The 18,281-nt window shown below is 35.2% G+C and overlaps 1 protein-coding gene across 8 annotated transcripts in view; it reads left to right on the plus strand.

Moving 5' to 3' along the window:
- Nucleotides 1-15,797, plus strand: part of LOC109593971 (lethal(3)malignant brain tumor-like protein 3) — a 65,313-nt gene extending 49,516 nt beyond the window's left edge. For 6 of the 8 annotated variants that reach the window (XM_020009159.2, XM_020009124.2, XM_020009132.2 and 3 more), the window contains 2 exons: nt 437-920; nt 14,664-15,796. In XM_020009159.2, the coding sequence (XP_019864718.2) occupies nt 437-920; nt 14,664-14,900 (721 nt within the window). In that variant the 3' untranslated portion in view covers nt 14,901-15,796. Of the gene's footprint in view, nt 1-436; nt 921-14,663 lie in introns of all 8 variants that reach the window. The other 2 variants (XM_049961199.1, XM_049961200.1) reach the window with 1 other exon arrangement.
- The last annotated feature ends 2,484 nt before the right edge of the window (nt 15,798-18,281 follow it).

Here is an 18,281-nt window from a genome sequence, read left to right on the forward strand (position 1 = left end):
GGTGTTTTGTCATGTTTAAGATGCTTTTAATATTGGGGTATAATGAATTATAATGACTGTTTAAAAGGATTATGAAATCTAGTTGCATTGCTGATTTAACTAAGATAAGAGTGTTTATGTCTCTTATTACGGACACGCATAACAAGTTTGTGATTACTGTTATTGCATGATATCAAAATGGAAAAACTGTTATAATCAAAACAAAGTGTGTATTAATTTACAGAAATTTTTATAGACCATTAATGAGTAATATTTGCATATTTTAAACATTCAAATGTACCTACACAACATCTTAATTGAATATGAATAAATAGGATCGTTAATTATCATAAACTAATTTATTTATAATAAACCTAATATCCAGATTATGGAGAAACACTTGGTTTGGTGTTTCTTAATCTTAAATGTCAAATTCAATCAATTCCCTTGTTTACAGTTATTTTAGTGCAGCAAGAAACGGATTTCCGCCTCCCTTGGATCCGCGTTTCAAACCTGCAGCTTTCCCCCTGCTGCCCACCCTGACGCCGCCATCATCTAAAAACTCAGAGACAAAAAAACCCGATCTTGGCTCTCTGAATCCGTTCATGGGCGCCTCGATGTTTCCCCCAATTATAGACATGTCCACGACGCAAACACTGATCGCCATGGTACGAACGGCAAAAGAGGCGGAAATCCAGAGTCTGCTCAAGAACGTGAAGAGACAAGAAACGTCCTCTCCATTAGATTTGTCAGCGGCGGCGCCACCGACGAAACGACCAAGAGTGAAGACGCCATCGGCCAGCAGCCCCAACGCAAGCATAGCAATACCAAAGAGGGCGGAGAGTGAGAGTCCGAAGCTGCACGAGGACATCTCCAATTGGACGGTTGATGACGTCTGTAATTTTATCTCCGGGATTGACATCTGTGCGGAATACACGCAGGTGAGTGGTATTTTTTAAATGGAATTATTGAGAATAATTGGACGGAGGGAGATGCAGATATTGAAATGGTTCTGAATCCGGGTAACAAATGTAACATGTGAGCAAACTAGAGACATCTCGGCGTGGTCTTGTCGCTTGGAAGCCGGCATCGCTCCTTCAAAGGCTCACCGAGTCACGTTTCTGTGCTTCTTTAGCATCACGGCCAGGAACTTTACGCGCCAACACATCTGTACCATTGTAGCAGCGTGAAACATACATAAGTGAGTTTTATTTTTCAATGAAGATCTCTGAATTATTATTAGAACAAATGCGGGGACCGGTCGTGACGCTATTGTGTTTGATTTAGAATTGAATGGTATCGTTCGGTGTCTCGATCGCAGGTTGTTGTCGATACTAGTCGACACATCGTATTGATTTGTGCGGACAACTGACTAAATAAACTTGCTTTTGCCTTGTGGTGTTTGTACAAATTAACAAACATAATATTTCATGAGTGTTTGATGTGAACATCACGCCTAAACTCTCTCTCACTTTTACTTAGAACATCATCCGGCTAATCGACGGTGCTAATAGTATGTGGTATGTGGCCTACAATGGCCTAATTATTGCCAGCTCTAAAACGTGAGTGATCGGCGATCGAAAGCGTTTGCGTTGTTTTTAATGGGTGACCTTTGAAATGTGTCAAAAAAACTTGACTGATCACTTGACCGACTGAACAGTAGCACGGCTGTTGCTACATCGAAAATTGTAACAATGCGGTCACTCAAATGTTACGAAGAATGAAAGAGTGACTATTTTCCCGCAACGCCGTCCACCCAAATTGAATTTTACCAGTTGCAATAAATCACAGAAACAACCGTGAACCAACCGAATAGATATCGCTATATCGCTACCACTGCCGACCATCAGCACGTAAAAAACCTAAACCCATTCTTCATTCCGGTGTCGGAATCTTGGGAGCGTGAAATTAGAGCTACCATCTGAAAAACCACCAGCACATTTTTCTCTTATTGTTCACACGATTCTCCGGTCATTCCCACAAACGTGGAACCATCGAAAACCGGACGGTCGGTTTCGATTTTCACCGGTGTCGTTTGCACACTCGTCAATAAACGCGCCCACGTTCCATCCGCGTGGAACGTGGACCATTTCAGGTTGAATCCTTTAAATAAACCATCCGAAAAGAATCGGAGAACGAGTGGGCAATGCGGGGAAGAGTTCCTGCACGCGATTACCGGTACCGCGGCGGTGCCGACGGCAGTCTGGCTCACCGTATCATTATGGAAGCCCGGAGGCACGCGTCTGCTACTGCCGCCTCCCGGTCAGCCCCCCGCTCGTCTCCGGCCAAGCGCCGACCTTTGACACGGGGCCCCCGGGTGCCGATTCACCTTGTTCCGACCCGAACGCCTCTACCGACCATCGCACACTGTCCAATCGTTCGTTTTTTTGACGGAGATTCTTACTGGAGGCATATTTTCGGTGTGCGATGGCTCGTTTTTAAATTCAAATCACGCGTGTTCCAGTAAATGGGTTCGTAATCACCGGTGGTGATGTCGGTAATCACTGTTCTCGAACGTGGACGTCGTTGTTATTGATAAAATCTGGGTACCTCTCCAAAGGTTACTCTGTCGATTAAAATCAGAAAATCGGGAAAGAATCATTTCTCAGTTGAAATATAATGAAGCGTTGATAAAAACTGGATCATCTGACCGGTGAGTCGTCGATACGGAGTGGCGGACTGGTGGGCTGAACGGACGGACAACGGACACTCGGCACAATTGAAACTCACCGCGATGCGTTCCGGTCATCGGTTCGTACGGGCCGATCTTGCGTATCGGCGGTCTCACCGCACAAACTCCACATTAATGAATCGAACTGACAACTATTGAAATTACTGGCCAGTGGTCACTGGCCATGCGTCTGGCCGTTGAAAAGAAGTCGAAGAAGCATAATACACAATTTTGATGTGTCCAATAAAACGATCGGCACAGGACCGGACTGGTTTATCCCGTGGTTAATTTATGCGCGCGATAAATTGTGCAGCTGCTAACTAGCTTTAGTTTTATTTAATTGTGGCATTCCACTCGGGATTGGCTCGAATGACCTCCAGCAATTATGATCAGATCGTTTCGTTCGTTCGGTCCGGCCGGCCTGACGACCGTACACGGTATACGTTCTTGTTAATTGAACTGGAAAGTTCAAAAGTTGCTTCCACGGTAGCGGTCAATCCGCTCCGTCCGTTTCACCTTCATTCCATCCACACACTTATGTTACATTTTGTGTCTCCGTCATTATTAATTACAATATTCATTCAAGATTTTCAAGATTTGTTCTAATGTCAGAATGTCCGAATGTCAGATGTACGTAATTGGTGGTTGCCTTTTTAATTTGGTCTCGGCCGTCGAAAGGATGCCGCAAAAGACCTAACGGTTATTGGACAAATTGTGTGTTTGCAGATAAGTAAATTAAATGTCAACGCGATTAATTGGTTTATGGGCATTTGTAATAGTTGTATTAGCATTGTAAATAGTCGAATGGCATTCGAAAGTGGCTGGCAGATGCAACTGAAACGTTTATTGCTCGGTGTGACAGTAATGTCAACAGATTAACTTAGCGGAATTAGTTAAATGATATTTTAATATATTCTCTGTGTCGTTAAATTCAAATTCAAATTAATTGATAGCTATAAAGTAAAGGTTTTTAAGATTCGTTCGGTTCGGAGGTTCGGTAATATTTGAGATTTTTCATAATTCATAATTCATAATTTAAGTTGAAAGTGTTAAACATTGGTTACTGTGCGTCCGAACAAAGTATGTATGAAGGTAGAGCATAAAGACGTTAATAAACCTGTGGAAATCGTTTCATATTTTTACGAGTTTATTGTATCATTAATTGGAGAAGTTGCTCCCATAAAATATAACTGGCAATGGGTTTAACTACCGGCCGGACTGCGTACATCGATAAATAATCTGAACGCTAAGGCTATAAAGTTCGTAACGTGGTCTCATTTAAATGCAGCTAGTTTCCGGCACCGGCCATTTTTTCCAGCCACGTTTAACCTTACAACACTATAAATCAGATGATTTCTTTTATAATTATTGCATCGGTGCCATTGGCGTGCGATCACAATCGACGTTCGAATACAGTTACGATTATCACAATAGTTCTGTAATAGGTACACACTACACGAAAACTTTTATCGATGTCGTCGCATTACTGAAAATACATCGCGAGTGAGATGTTTGGGGTCGTTAACTTCATCGATACTTTGTACTTTATAACCTAACCACTGAATTTATCGGACGAGGGTTCGTCGCTCAGTTGCACGTTTAAATCGTTCATGATTACCAGTGATGTACCAACTGTTGACACGTGTTGAAGGTAGATTTGTGTTGAATTGATTTAATGTAGAACATAAACATGAATGATTCAAGGTCTTATATCGATACTTTTATCGATATTGCTTATATCGATGTCATGTCAATAAAAAATATAATTATAATCGTCACTAGACTCAACAATAAAATATTAATTTGATGGTTGGTTATATACAGATTAAATAAAAGTTTGTGTTAATATAAATGCTTGACGATTGCTGAAAAAGTTAATCGAAAAAGTAGAGAGAGGTGAGAAGAAAAGTGATGCTGCTCAAACGGTTGGAGTACAGAAAAGAGCTACTAAAAATGAATTTCCTTGTCTGTAAGAAAGCCTAGTCATTTGGCTAAGACAGTGTAGGGGACAGAAAGTGCCCATTGGTGGAAACTTGTTAAAGGAAGAAGCAAAAGAGTTCGCGTCTACTCTAAGCATCAAAAACTTTGCGGCAAGTGAAGGGTGGCTTATAAAAAATTGGCACGGTAAATTGAAGACTTTGTTTGAAAACTATTATGCCCGAGACATTTTTAATACTAATGAAACTGGCCTATTTTTCAAATGTTTACCGGACAAGATGCTTTTTAACATAGTAAAGAAAAGTTGACAGCTTCACTTGGAGTAAAAATGGATGGATCGGAAAAATTTCAAAGCAGTGAAATCGTTTCCTACTGATTATCGTGCTAACAAAAAAGCTTGAATGACGCCAGAATATTTTAACAATTGGATTTTAACAGTTAATGGGGACATGAAATGACAAAAATGGAAAATTTTACTCTTCCTAGACAACGTAGAACTCTATTCTTTTCTGCCGAATACAACTTCTAAATTGCAACCATTGGATCAAGGGATTATCCATAATTTTAAGACGTTTTATTAAAACCATTTGATATTTCAAACGTTCGATAATTCGTAATATTTTAAGAGTATATATATTTAAAATTCCATGAAACCTGATAAAACTACGTTCCGACGTCATGTCATCAGTCGACCGCCACGGTTTCATATACATATAAATTAACCGAAATGACTTTTGTCGCCGTGTCCTAGGAACATTGTTAACAAGAATGTGCACAAGAATTCCGAGATGATATATAATGATGACTCTAAAATAGACAAATTTCTAGCTCGATTTACATTTTTATAACACAGTCCGATGTGCCTGTTTTACACATGTACAACACTAAATACACTAAATCTTTTTTATGGCCGATTTACACACCCGACTTTTGTGTGTGAACTAATGAGACTGTAGATTAAGGCGGTGGTGGATTCGAGAGTAATATTGGATAACTGTGGAGATTACATCAGATTCATAAGTAAAATTTAGCGTAAAAGTTACCTTGTCCCACTTTTTCACCTGATTTTTATCTAATATTTATATTGTAATTGATGTATGAGTGACAATAATTGTTACCTGTTGATAGGTATCTTTGCAATTCGTTTTCGATTTTGACAAATTACTCAAGATAATAATAATTTATCGGAATTAAACTAAATATTGTACAATGCGACAAGTTAACATTTGCTTTATTGTATAATAAATCAACAGATAGTCTTAAAGAATGGCATCAATAATCAATATAATCGACATGGAATAATCTGCGAACTCGGATAGAACATTTGCATATCATAATTAATACATAAACGCAAAATTTTCCAACTATTTTATCGGCTAATAAGATCTGGGCGTAACAACTCGCCTATAACTAATTTAATGTACACAACCGAGAAACTAGTTCGATGTTATTTGTTCATTTTCGCTCGCGATTTTCTTCGCGTGTGACATTTCAGTCCGACAAATTGCACATTAATATCGTAGCAAGCGGCATTCCTTTGTGCAACGCAACTGTTCCTCTTTTATTATTCGATCCAAACGTAAAAATTGCGAACTGGTGCGGAGAAAATTCACGTTACGTGCGGACGTGATTGCACAATTTTGCTCCAATTTCGTGCGTGTACGCCGATTTGACACGGACGTGGTGGGATTTCAGGGGAACAACAAACAACATTTTTATACAAATTTTATAAATCATCTTATTCTGTCAACTAAGAATAAGGTTGAGAGGTAATTTCTAGGAAATTAATGAAATATGAACACACTGTATACAAACATATCGGTGAATATTTCTTGTATTAAAAATAATTTTGTTAGCTACCAATCAAAAAACTAAATATTCGGCAGGCAAAAAGTGGAGCAAAATCTTACTAATCTCTACAAAATCCACAATAATTTTTAGTTTCATAGTATAGTACAAATTAAAATCATGGATTGTATAGACACATTCTTTCAATCCGATGAGAGACAAATCAATATCGCTCGATTGTAACGCATGTTTTACAACAATTTTCAAGATGTGGTGATGTGGAAGAAAAAAATATAACTGGATGACCTAGAAAAACCAATAGGTTCCAGGATAAACAAATTTTATCCTACTCTAAAAAAATCTTTTCTTGAGTTCCAGCAAAATAAAAGATCTAATTAAGACACAACTTGGAATTAATGTTTCTTCAAGAACTGTAACAGATAGATTACTACAAGAGAAGACCAGACTAAAAAACCACTACTATCAGAAAAGAACAGACGATCCAGAGTTGGGTTTACCAATTCCCTTTTACACTGGACTTTAAATGATCAGAAACGAACGATCTGGAGTGATGAAATCAAGTCTATATGTAAGGTGACCTATTCATGAAAAGTTTCACCAAAGTTTACCATATTCACTGTTAAATACTGCGACAGGTCGGTAATGGTATGGGGCTACTTTTCGAGATTTGGAATGGGTTAATTAATTAATTAAAATACTAATTACAAATTATTGGTAGTAATAAAACTTTAAATAGCATAAGTTGCTCTACTTTTTGCCAGCCCAAAACAAATAATCATCAGTAAAAATAAACTCTTTTTCTTTTTTAATTATTTAACTATGTAATTGTTTTTTAACATAACAACCAGGACAAAAATTATTTGAATTATTTGAAAAAAGTTGCTCTACTTTCTGCCATTACTGTACAGTCACAAAAACAATATGTAAAGTAATCTTTATTTTTGTAATGTATGTTATGTCGTTTCGAAATGGAAAATTAGCCTCTCAATGGTGAGAGATTAACGATAACAAATTTATTGTGATTTCTTAACAACCCAATAAGCAATCAGACCGATTTCCATTTCCTTTCGACAAACCGAAATCGCCATGAGCCAACGAAACTATAATAAACAAGTAGAGTGGTGCGGGGCCGAAGAACAGGATACACAATAATTACGATGGCCGTAAGCGAATCGCAAACGTTTTGTAAAACCATTAACACTCCCAGCAATTATGAACGCATTTTTCGATTTTCAAATGATACAATAGAGTTTTACCGTTAACGTTCAAATTCGAACTCGAATTCTATTTAAATTGTTTTATTGTTAGTTGTGATTTATTGTCTCCGAAGCAAGTTTGACGATCGGAGATTCGACATCTGAAACGGCAGCACGGAATTGTCGTCGACGACAGTCGCGAGAACAAAACGTAGAGACGGCCTCCGCCTCCGTATTTGGATCAGAAGTTATTTGTAGGTTGGGTGGGATTTAGCAAAAGGGGCAGAACGAGACGGAACGGAATAAGGAGCGAGAGTTCGGACGGTGCGGCGACTCGATCTCACATATTTCTTATACACTATGACATTTCAAATGCGGGACGCAGCGAAACTGGATTAGAAAAACTGGCCGGTGCAAAGGTTGGTTAGCGACCGGAGCGCGCACAGGATGCAATTTATTTCATGTATATGGCAGCCGATAGGTAACAAGTTTTTGCGGGGCCCGCGGATCATGAATGCGTACGTACGCGATGGCGGATAAATTGCCCAAGATGACCGGCAATTAACCAATGAGATGCTGAGTTATGACATCATTAAAAAGTCGGATGGTCGCGGTGCGACGGCGAAATTACGACCGCTACGCGTTTATGCGAGGCCTTAATTAATCGCGTCCACGATCAACGGAAGCTATCGGCTCAACTTCTGAATACATTCTAAAACAATCACTATCACTGACAATTATCCTAAACATTCTAGATGCTATGTTATTAATTAAAAGAAATCATTTACCATGACCTAAATATATTCTCGCTTGATTTTAATAAATTTTATAAATCAAAAAACTGACAATAAAAACCATTACAACATTACCAGTTCAATTTCAAGAGAAAATTACCAATTTTCAACGAGTTCGATTTATTAATACATTAACTTAAATTAAATAACAATAAACGAGTGATTAATCATTCAACAATTAGGAAATAAATAAAAACACTGGAAATTTGGTTGTTATTGGTGTTTCTGGTTTCCGAGAATGGGATTTCGATTGTGGGACTTGGAAGAGAGATTGGAAAAATTGGGATTAGTCCCGAAATCTCGAAAAGATTAATAAAAAATAATAATTAACATCTGAAATTTAATTGTTGCTTATTTAAAATTAAGAAAAAATATTACAATTACAACTTTAAACACGCACGTTGAGCAACAAATTAAAAAACACAAACATTTTATTAAAAGAACAATTCTTTTTAATTTAAATTAATTTACCTCAATTTATATACGGATATATACTTATTTACATAGTTTTTATACATTTTATTTCGGGCAGGGTTCATAAGTAAAGCATCCGAACCCTATATTCAATACAATTGATTTTATAATTTATTTCTGTGTCCGACATCGTTCCTTAAAGCTAAAAATGCCTAGAAGTGACGATTTATCAAATCAAATATCAAATTAAACAACAAATTGTAGAAAAGTTATGGAGTGCTGAAAAGCAAAGTAAAATTGCCGTGGATTTAAATTTAAACAAATCGATCATTTCGAAGACGATTTCCAATTTTAACAGAATGAATATACTGAAAGGAGTTCCAAAAAAGCGTAGAAAACGCAAGACCAACAGAGCTGTGGACAGGAAAACAAACTTGGTGTGTTGGTGAGTACCATAAAACGAAAACTAAGAGGAGCTGATCTCTATGGTAGAAAACCAGCAAATGAGCCCTTCATTTCTTCAAATCTGATCGCATCTCATGGGTGAAGAGACCAATTAATTAAGGTATAATATCAAGTACACTAGACTCACTGTGAATCATCGTGGAGGAGGCATTATGGTTCGGGGATGTTTTTCTAGGTTTGGCATGGACCCATTGGTTAAGTTAGACGGAATAATGGATCATTTTGTTTATCGTGACATTCTGTAGAATCATATTTAAGTAAGTTAAAGAAACCGAGACCTCAATCCAATGGAAAACCTTTGAGAAGAAATTGATCGGAAAATCCACTCGAAAGAAATTTCGAATGATTATATTGAAAAGCTACTAAAATCAATGAAGAAAACATGTTTAAAAGTTATTAAAAATAATGGATATGCTACTAGATACTAAATAACAAAAGGTTAAATCTACGTAGGGCTGTTTTATTTTCTAGTTACTCAACTTTTAACCCTTGAATATTTTTCAAATATTAATAAATACCTAAATAAAGTCACTAATAAACAATTAATTTGCTGTATTGTTTTAATCAAACATACTGCATAACTGACAATAATATGATATTTAAACGTGCACTTTTATCAAGATAAATGAAAATTTTTAAAGTTACTTTACATATGAGCGATAGTGTATTTGTTGTTTATATATTACAATGAAGCATTTTTTTAAATAAAATTACAAAACCAAACTTAGAAAGGAACAAATCACAAAAACTGAATTTATTCACTGATCGCAGTACTCCATTTTAAAATACATTTACTCTTTTTTCCAAGGGATTAACATTTTTCCTTAGCCATTGTTATTGCGTCTTATAACTTCGTATGCAGCAGTAGAGAACTACCCAAGTTCTTCAAAGGGTTGCAACAGAAAAATTGATCCGGATCATGAATTTTGAGTCTGTAAAGATTTAATTACTTATAAAAAAATTAGAAAATAATGGAATGATAATTTATAGTTTTTATTGGAGTGTTTATTATAAAAATTTGCTTACGTAAGGTAAGTTTGATTAAAAAATTAACAGATAAACCCAATAAAACTATTAAATTACCAAAATATTATTCTAGCTTGGTTTTCAGAATAAAATTAAAAATTTTTATAAAGCACTTATTATAAAAATGAAAAATAAATACAGTTGACTCGTTAATTCGAAAAAATATAAAACTACTATTATTGAATGTTGATAATCAATTATTATTTATTAACTGCTGTTTTTTAAGAATGACAAAAGTTAAGAGGTACATATTCATAATGTGATTTAATTAATCTTTCGAAAGAACTCTGTTATATTGGTTTGCTTCAAAGCACATTCAGACTGCTCAATAACATTTTTTAAGAGAAAAAGTGCCTGAAATCCATTTTCATAACATTCGTTTTGTAGACAGAAGCTTTGTAAGGTGTCGAATGAGGCCCATGACATTTTCCATCTTTAAAAGTAAGCGTCTTGTCCGATAAACATTTGAAAAATAGGTCAGTTTCTTCAGTATTAAAAATGTCTTGGGCATCATAGTTTTCGATCAAAGTCTTTAATTTGACGCAAACTCTTTTGCTTCTTGCTTCAATAAGTTTCTGCTAATAGACACTTTTGCCCTCTACACTTTCTTACAGACAAGAAAATTCACCTTTTGTAGTTCTGTTTCGTACTCCAGCAGTTTGAAAAGCATAAATTTTCTCGTTGTGCTTAGTTGTGTCTGAGAGAGTATTCAGAGGAATCTTAAATTCTTTTGCAGCATCACTTTTCTTCCCACCTCCCTCTACTTTTTCGATTAACTTCTTTTCAACAATCGTCAAGCATTTATACTTTCTAGGTCTTTTATTTACTATACAGTAAACAACCAACGAAAGAGTAACAGTAACAGTAACTGAAACTTAACTAAACAAACCAATTCGTGAAGAAGTGTGTGTCAAACTAATCATTACAAAAACAAAGGCTCGTACACGATGATGATGAAGTTTAAATTCAAAGCCCCTCGATCACAAAACCGTTCTAGATTCCCTCCACGGTGCGACATCGACGGGCCTTTGGTCGGAACGGGCAGCGGGGGGCGACGCACACGCACGCACGGTGGGAGCGGCCGGCTGGCGGCGGGGGGCCGCGCACCGCGGCGGCAAGGCGCGGCCCCGCGAGGTCGCCAGCCGACGAGCCGACGAGCCGACGAGCCGACGGAACCAGATCGCAGCGCACCGCAGACCGAACGCGGCAAGGACGAACGGAGACCGCGGTAGCGCGTCCGTGTCTTCGTTCTTTAAAACCATTAACAATCTTAATTTGCACCTAATTGATCGGTCCGGGTTTTTCCTTAAGGAAATCGATGGGAGTAAACAAATATTTTATTGGTTGCAGATGTGTTCCTTAATAAAATTAACTACAAACTGTCAACTATTGTTGGGGGTTCCCAATAATCAATTCAAATATTTGTTTGTTGTGGATTTTGGTATAGTACGCATATTTCCGTTTGTCCCTAAAGTCCAGAAATTGTCATCAATCAAAATATTGTCAAGGTAAAAGTACACGTGGTCGAAAAATCACACTAAGTACCTAAAGTCAATAGAAAAATCCATTTGCAAAATATTGTTGCTATAGAAAACCGATAATTTGTCCCAAATTATTCCAGATGTTACTTTGAACAGCACAAAATCGATTAACGTCACCTAGGTTTTTTTGATTAATGGTGTTTTTCCTAATTGATTCTCTTTTTGGAAGGAAGGAAAATATAAATAGTACCCTAGCAATGGAAACATATATAAAAACATATATAAAAACAAAACAGCACTGTTAGGTACTGGTTAGAAGTTATAAATATAAAATATATTGTTTCTAAAAAGTAGTAAGGTTATTTGTCCAAAACAAATAAAAAACAAGCATCAATTGGAATTTTGTGCTTTCCTTATTCTCGCATCGGTGATGGCACCGTGCGAGTACCCCACTCTCTCTCGACAACTTGAACCATCACCCTACTGGTGGTTCGGCGCTCCGCTATTGTTTCTCGGCGGACGTTTGAATTTTAATGATGGACCAGAGGCGATCGAACGTGGGCTCACCACTCTCAGATGATTCGATTATTTATTGTCGATCCGGTCCGGAGATAACACCGCCGTTCCATTTAGCATTGTTTATATCCCTGCCTTCCTACCATTCACCTCCAATCCTAATCTCATTTAACGAACCGGACTTATGCGGTACCGTTACTACTACGACAAAATTAATCGAGTCGCCGCTAAATTAATCCTTAATTGCCACAGATTGGTGCATAAGAAATCAAATACACAAATAGGATTACAGACTGTGTAAATTGCGAAAGGGCGGGAAGGCGTTTACGTTAGGCTACTCCCCCGTTAATATACATTTTTATTTAATGTTTGTTTAATTGTTTCGTTACGAGACGATCATCCGATGTCCGATCATAAAATTATACATTCATTAATCATCCACCTGAAATTATACAAGAATAGCCCAATCTCAGATCGTTCATAATTATAATCCGACACATGATTTACGTTTATTAACGTGCGATTGTCTGTTCACGACGCAATAATGAATTATTTAAAATCGCATTAACGGCGAGAGAGGAATTAAAACACGCGAGCGCCGAGCACAATTAAATGCCCCGGCTCCGGGTTTTCTAATGGCTCGCGTGCCCGTTCACCACGCTCCACGCATCTGCGGCCCGTCGATTTTTACCGTCGCGATCGGCGCACGTCGAAACCGTTCACTAAATGCTCTACTTAATGCGCTTCCTATTCCATTCTGCATCGGTGACGGTTTTCGAAAGTGGCCCGGGGCAGTTTCCGCCTCCGGGGGCCACGTTAGCGTTTGACGGAAACGCGAACGCGGTGGCATGTGCCGAGATGTCGGTCCGCTCAAGTCGGTTTGATCTCCTTTCGATAACTGTTGTTGTTGCTGCCGCGATAATTGCGGCGAATGTGTGTTACGCAATAATTGCGATGCCGTCTTGATTTCCTGGTCGTTCGAAGCTGGTGGTGTGGTGATTTCAATTGGGGATCAGACTGGAATCGTTTGCTACGATCAGATATGATTGCTGATCGTAAAATTAGTGAGGCAAAACGAAAATAATTCGAAATCGCATTTCAGAAGCCATAAGTTTTTATAATGACCACTTAGCTTAATCGTAATTGACTTTAATTGTGATTATAGTGTAGATATTCATCCTCGGTTAAATTAACATTAATAAACCTCCCAACATTACATTCGACATTTGACATTAAACACAAGCAATAATTAAGCAACAACCTTTAGATCTGTTGGTTAATGTTCACCTTTTTGTATTGACTTTGCTTTCGTCACAATATCTCCAAATTGGAACGATAAATTATTGAAAACGTTGACAAAAATATGAGGGCGTGATTTTGGGAGTCACGTCGACAGTTATATGAAATAGGCGAGGCACGAACTAACTAAAAAATGCCCCAAGTTAACCACGCAAATTGGATACACGACGAGAGCATAATCGAATTAAATAAATGACTTGCTTTCGGCGATGATCCACTTTAAAATCCACAGCAGATGATGATTTACTTTGAATTCAATTTATAGCTTGTTTTATTGCATAACAAATTTTATGTTTAAAAATTAAGTTAACGAGAGCTTCAATTTATTATATAAATCTTTGAAAGTTTGATCTTAAGAATATATTGTTGTTTGATACCCAGTTTAGTTTTCTTAAAAAACTTAAAATATATTAATGATTTATGTATGTATGTAAATACATATTTATTTAGTATGTAAAAATAAATAAAAGTCCAACCGAAAACGAGATAAAAATTAGTATTAAAATGTTGTTTATGAAACCTTCCCGCCTTATCCAACTTTAACATTTTTATCTCCTTATCTGTTGGACCTTTATTAGATTTTTTTTAAGAAATCGACGTATTATTTAGAAGTGCATATCTGGTTAAAAAATTTTAGATAAATTATGAACCCTGTATTAAGAACATGCCAGGTCAAATTGGACCAACAGAAAAATTGGTAGGAAAAAATCTTTTTCAATTTATAATTTAACTTCAGGGTGAAAGTATATTTTAAATAATAAAAAATTAATATAAAATTGATTTTATTTAATATCTATATAAAAATCATTTCTTCAAAATTTTAAAAAATTATATTTTCATTTTAAGAGTTAAATCATGGAAGTATGTATACAAATAAAAATATTTATTGCAAATGCCTTTGTAAAAGCGAAAAATTAAAAATGTTCAAAATGTAGGTTTTAAACTTGAGAGCCTTAAATAATATTCAAGCAACCTGTATAAAAAGTCTTCTAACGTAAATGGACGCTGCAGCGCCATCCAATATCCGATATCAAGAACTACACAAGAGATTAAATTCCTTTTCTCCTTATTACAGATATTCCGGGAGCAGCGGATAGATGGCTCAGGCCTGCCGCTTCTGACAGAGGAACATTTGACGTCGACCATGAACATGAAGCTGGGCCCAGCTCTGAAGCTGCGCTCAATTCTAGCGAAAAAGCTTGGCTCGTGCAGCGTCTGTTTGCACTGCTCGCACTGCCACAATTCGGCGGGCGCGTCACCGGAACCGGCCAACACGACCGGAAGCACCTCCGATTCCGGTGCCAACTCATGAGACCGTTCCCGACTAATGGATTGGTTGCGAGCGGTTTCGCGGGGACTCCCCGAAGGGAGGTGACGTCTCGAATGTTTGCTGTGCGATGGATCTTTTGGAAAATTTCCTTCGACTGCACGATTTTGTATGTTCATATATTGTGTGTGTGTCTGTGTATGTGATTTTGTCAAATCCCAAATTGAAACGATTGTAATTATTATTTATACTTGTTTATATACATAAAGTTAACAAAGGGTCTCAGAACTTGTGTATTATTTAGCATAGTTTTAGCTTCTTATGCAATGTATGTGTATCAGTCATTGTAATTAACAATAAATTATTGTCTAAGGTTCAATATTAAATAAAATACGTGCTCAAGTGCTTTAAATTCATGTATATTTTCCATACAGGGTGTAACATATAGTGCAATTTATAAACGTTTATATGTAAATTATAGAGAGTATATTTTTAGATACTTATACTTATAATTTGTATTTATAATATACGGAGAGTTTGTCTAAGTATTTTGTACTTCATGTGTCGTCTTTGTACTTATATAATATATTTTTGAACAGAAATTGTACCTAATATTACTACTTAAGTGCCTGACACTTTTAGTACTTTGTAAATATGTGTGAATCACACCCAATGTAATATTAACTTAGTTATTATAGTTCCTATATTATGTTTAGATTAATTATTGTTTTTAAGCACAATATTATTTTATTTATAACATATCTGCTCAATAATATTAAGTCGTTTTTTACGTCACCATTTTTTTGCAATTTTGTTTAATGCAATATTTTAACGGAAATAAACTTTATTGTGTATATTTCCGATGCACTAATTACGTTATAGTTCTTAAGTTTTCTGTACAGTATTGTATTTTGTTAAATTGTTCGTCTTCTCATTATTGTATTGTTACAATGACAATAAATTATTCTATATACATATTTGTTTTATTTATTAAACATAAAATTTTTTAGTTTTCATTTTAAAGTTTGAAATAGTGAAAATAAATCAAAAGTAAACGGCCTTTATACAAAATGAACATTTTATTTAAATGTAAAACTAGAACAACACTATCAGATAACAGTAAATTCGATATAATTTCCTCTTTTTTTCTCTCAATAAAAATCCTTCTTTAAACGTCCCCAACTAAAAAACATATTAAATCCATTGATGTATATCCCTAAACATTCCTCCAGGGATTTCACAAAGCGTTATTTTATTACGACCATTGCTATCCTTCATCCGTTTTGAAAAGCGATAATATCGAAAAGAATCTTGCCTATTCTACTTGACATACACGCATTTCTGATAAGATACAAACGGTATAGAATTCTACAAACAATTCATTCTTATTTCCAGATGATTTTTTGCTTTGTTATATGTTCATTTATTACGTGTTTAAAGGGAATTTAATTTTCAAACCTTGAGCTCAGCCAATCGATGAGCAGTTTTTCATTAGAACAGTAGTAGCACAGTTGTGCTAATTGTTATTAATTAATGTAAACAAAATTGAGAATGTGACGAAGAGAGTTAAAATTATGGTGAATGCGCCGGAATTATTATTCGTCAGTTCATAAATAATTTGTAAATAATAACCTATAAATGAGGGTTGAATTAACATATACATGGCAAGTTGACTGTATTACTATCCCAGTTGTATATTATTCAAGAGGAAATTCATATTTTTTTCAGGCGATAAGCAATTTATACAGAAATATGGTATGCATATAAAGGAATTTTGCTGTGGTGTGTTGGTGCATAAATTATGTCATAAGGTAGCGGAAATGAAACATTTTTTACACCTGACACGTATAATGAAACTGAGGAGTTTATAAATTAATCAGACCAATTTAAATTTCGTTTCTATGAAATATTTGTGCACCTAGAAAGTAGTGCTCTTATTGAAGAGAACATTTCTCATCGTTCAGCTGATTTCGGAAACGTCTGAACCGATATTAATATTTATCCTCCGGTGGCGAAATCTGATTATAAAGAATGACAACGAATAAAAGTGAAAAATGATGTTTTCAAAATATAATGAAGGGTCTTTACAACCAGTGGATTTGACAGCACTAAATTGACTGAATGTGCCCATTTGTTTGTTAATAAAATTACTCATTTAGTGCTTGTAAGCCGATCGCTGTATTTTGTTAATAACCTAATTTAAAGGGAAACTAATTGAAATTTACTTTTTTTCATAATTAGTGTTTATATGTGCGCATAAAATTCAATTTAATAATATTCGATGTTATTTAGTTGTGTAACGTAACGTATTTTATAACACTTTATTCCAAAAGTTCGATGATTATCATATTTAATTTTATATATTTTATTTTACATATTTTATGTACCTTTTAAAGTATACTTTAGTATTGAATTAGTATTCAATTAGTTCCTTCAATACTCCTGTCATATGCGTATTAATTATTACTATTTTTGTGTGATTTTGTATATGTTTTACATATAGAGGATATGAATAATACTCACTATAATAGATAAAAAATAAATATGTAATAACATTTTTCATACCGAATTTTTTACATCATTTGAACATTTATTTATTATTTGTGTTTTATGATTTTTAATTTGTGAACTTTAATTTGTTGTTTTATAATAATGTGCTTTCCATTAAGGACACAAACAAAATTGTATTTTTTCATAGAACATTTTATTTGTGTTCTTTTATTAGTATTTCTCTCATAATTTAATTATTTTACGTTGAATAATTCTAAAAAATGTATACGAAATTAATTGAATATTAACACACTACAGGCGGGTAGCAAAATACTTCAAACTAAGTTGTTGAATGCTAACAAAAAATAAGAGATAATTCTTTCATTTCCGTATGTAAACCAATAGAGTAAAATTATCTCACCCCGCTTTTAAAGTAACTACATTCAAAAAGGTAAAAATTACCCGGGCCGCTAACAATCAACAGTTCTCGTGACGGGTATTTTTACTCGACCCGCTAGTGTGTTATTATCAATTAATTATTTCATTTTGAGTGATATTTTATGCTAAAATTAATAAAAAATGGAAACAAAAACAATAAATATAAAGTCGATGAGCAAATTTTTTAACAATATATAATATATTTTTATATATAACATTTGAAAACCCTTTAGAAGCCAACTAACTATTTTTATTAGTTTGTATTACTTCGTGCAATGAAACTATTTCTACTATCTTGATTAATAAAGAATAATATAAGAAAATTGAGAAAACAACTTTTTCTATTGAAAATTTATCCAAAAAAGAACAGTTAAGTAATGTATCTAAATTATAATGAGTACTTAAATGAGTACTTTAGCGCTTGCCGTAAAACTTATCCAAAATTTTGATTAATTTTCATAAGATCCTGCCTCTGATTGCACACATCAGTCACATGGT

The sequence above is a fragment of the Aethina tumida genome, chromosome 1 (genome assembly GCF_024364675.1).
Source record: "Aethina tumida isolate Nest 87 chromosome 1, icAetTumi1.1, whole genome shotgun sequence".
Lineage (NCBI taxonomy): Eukaryota > Metazoa > Arthropoda > Insecta > Coleoptera > Nitidulidae > Aethina > Aethina tumida.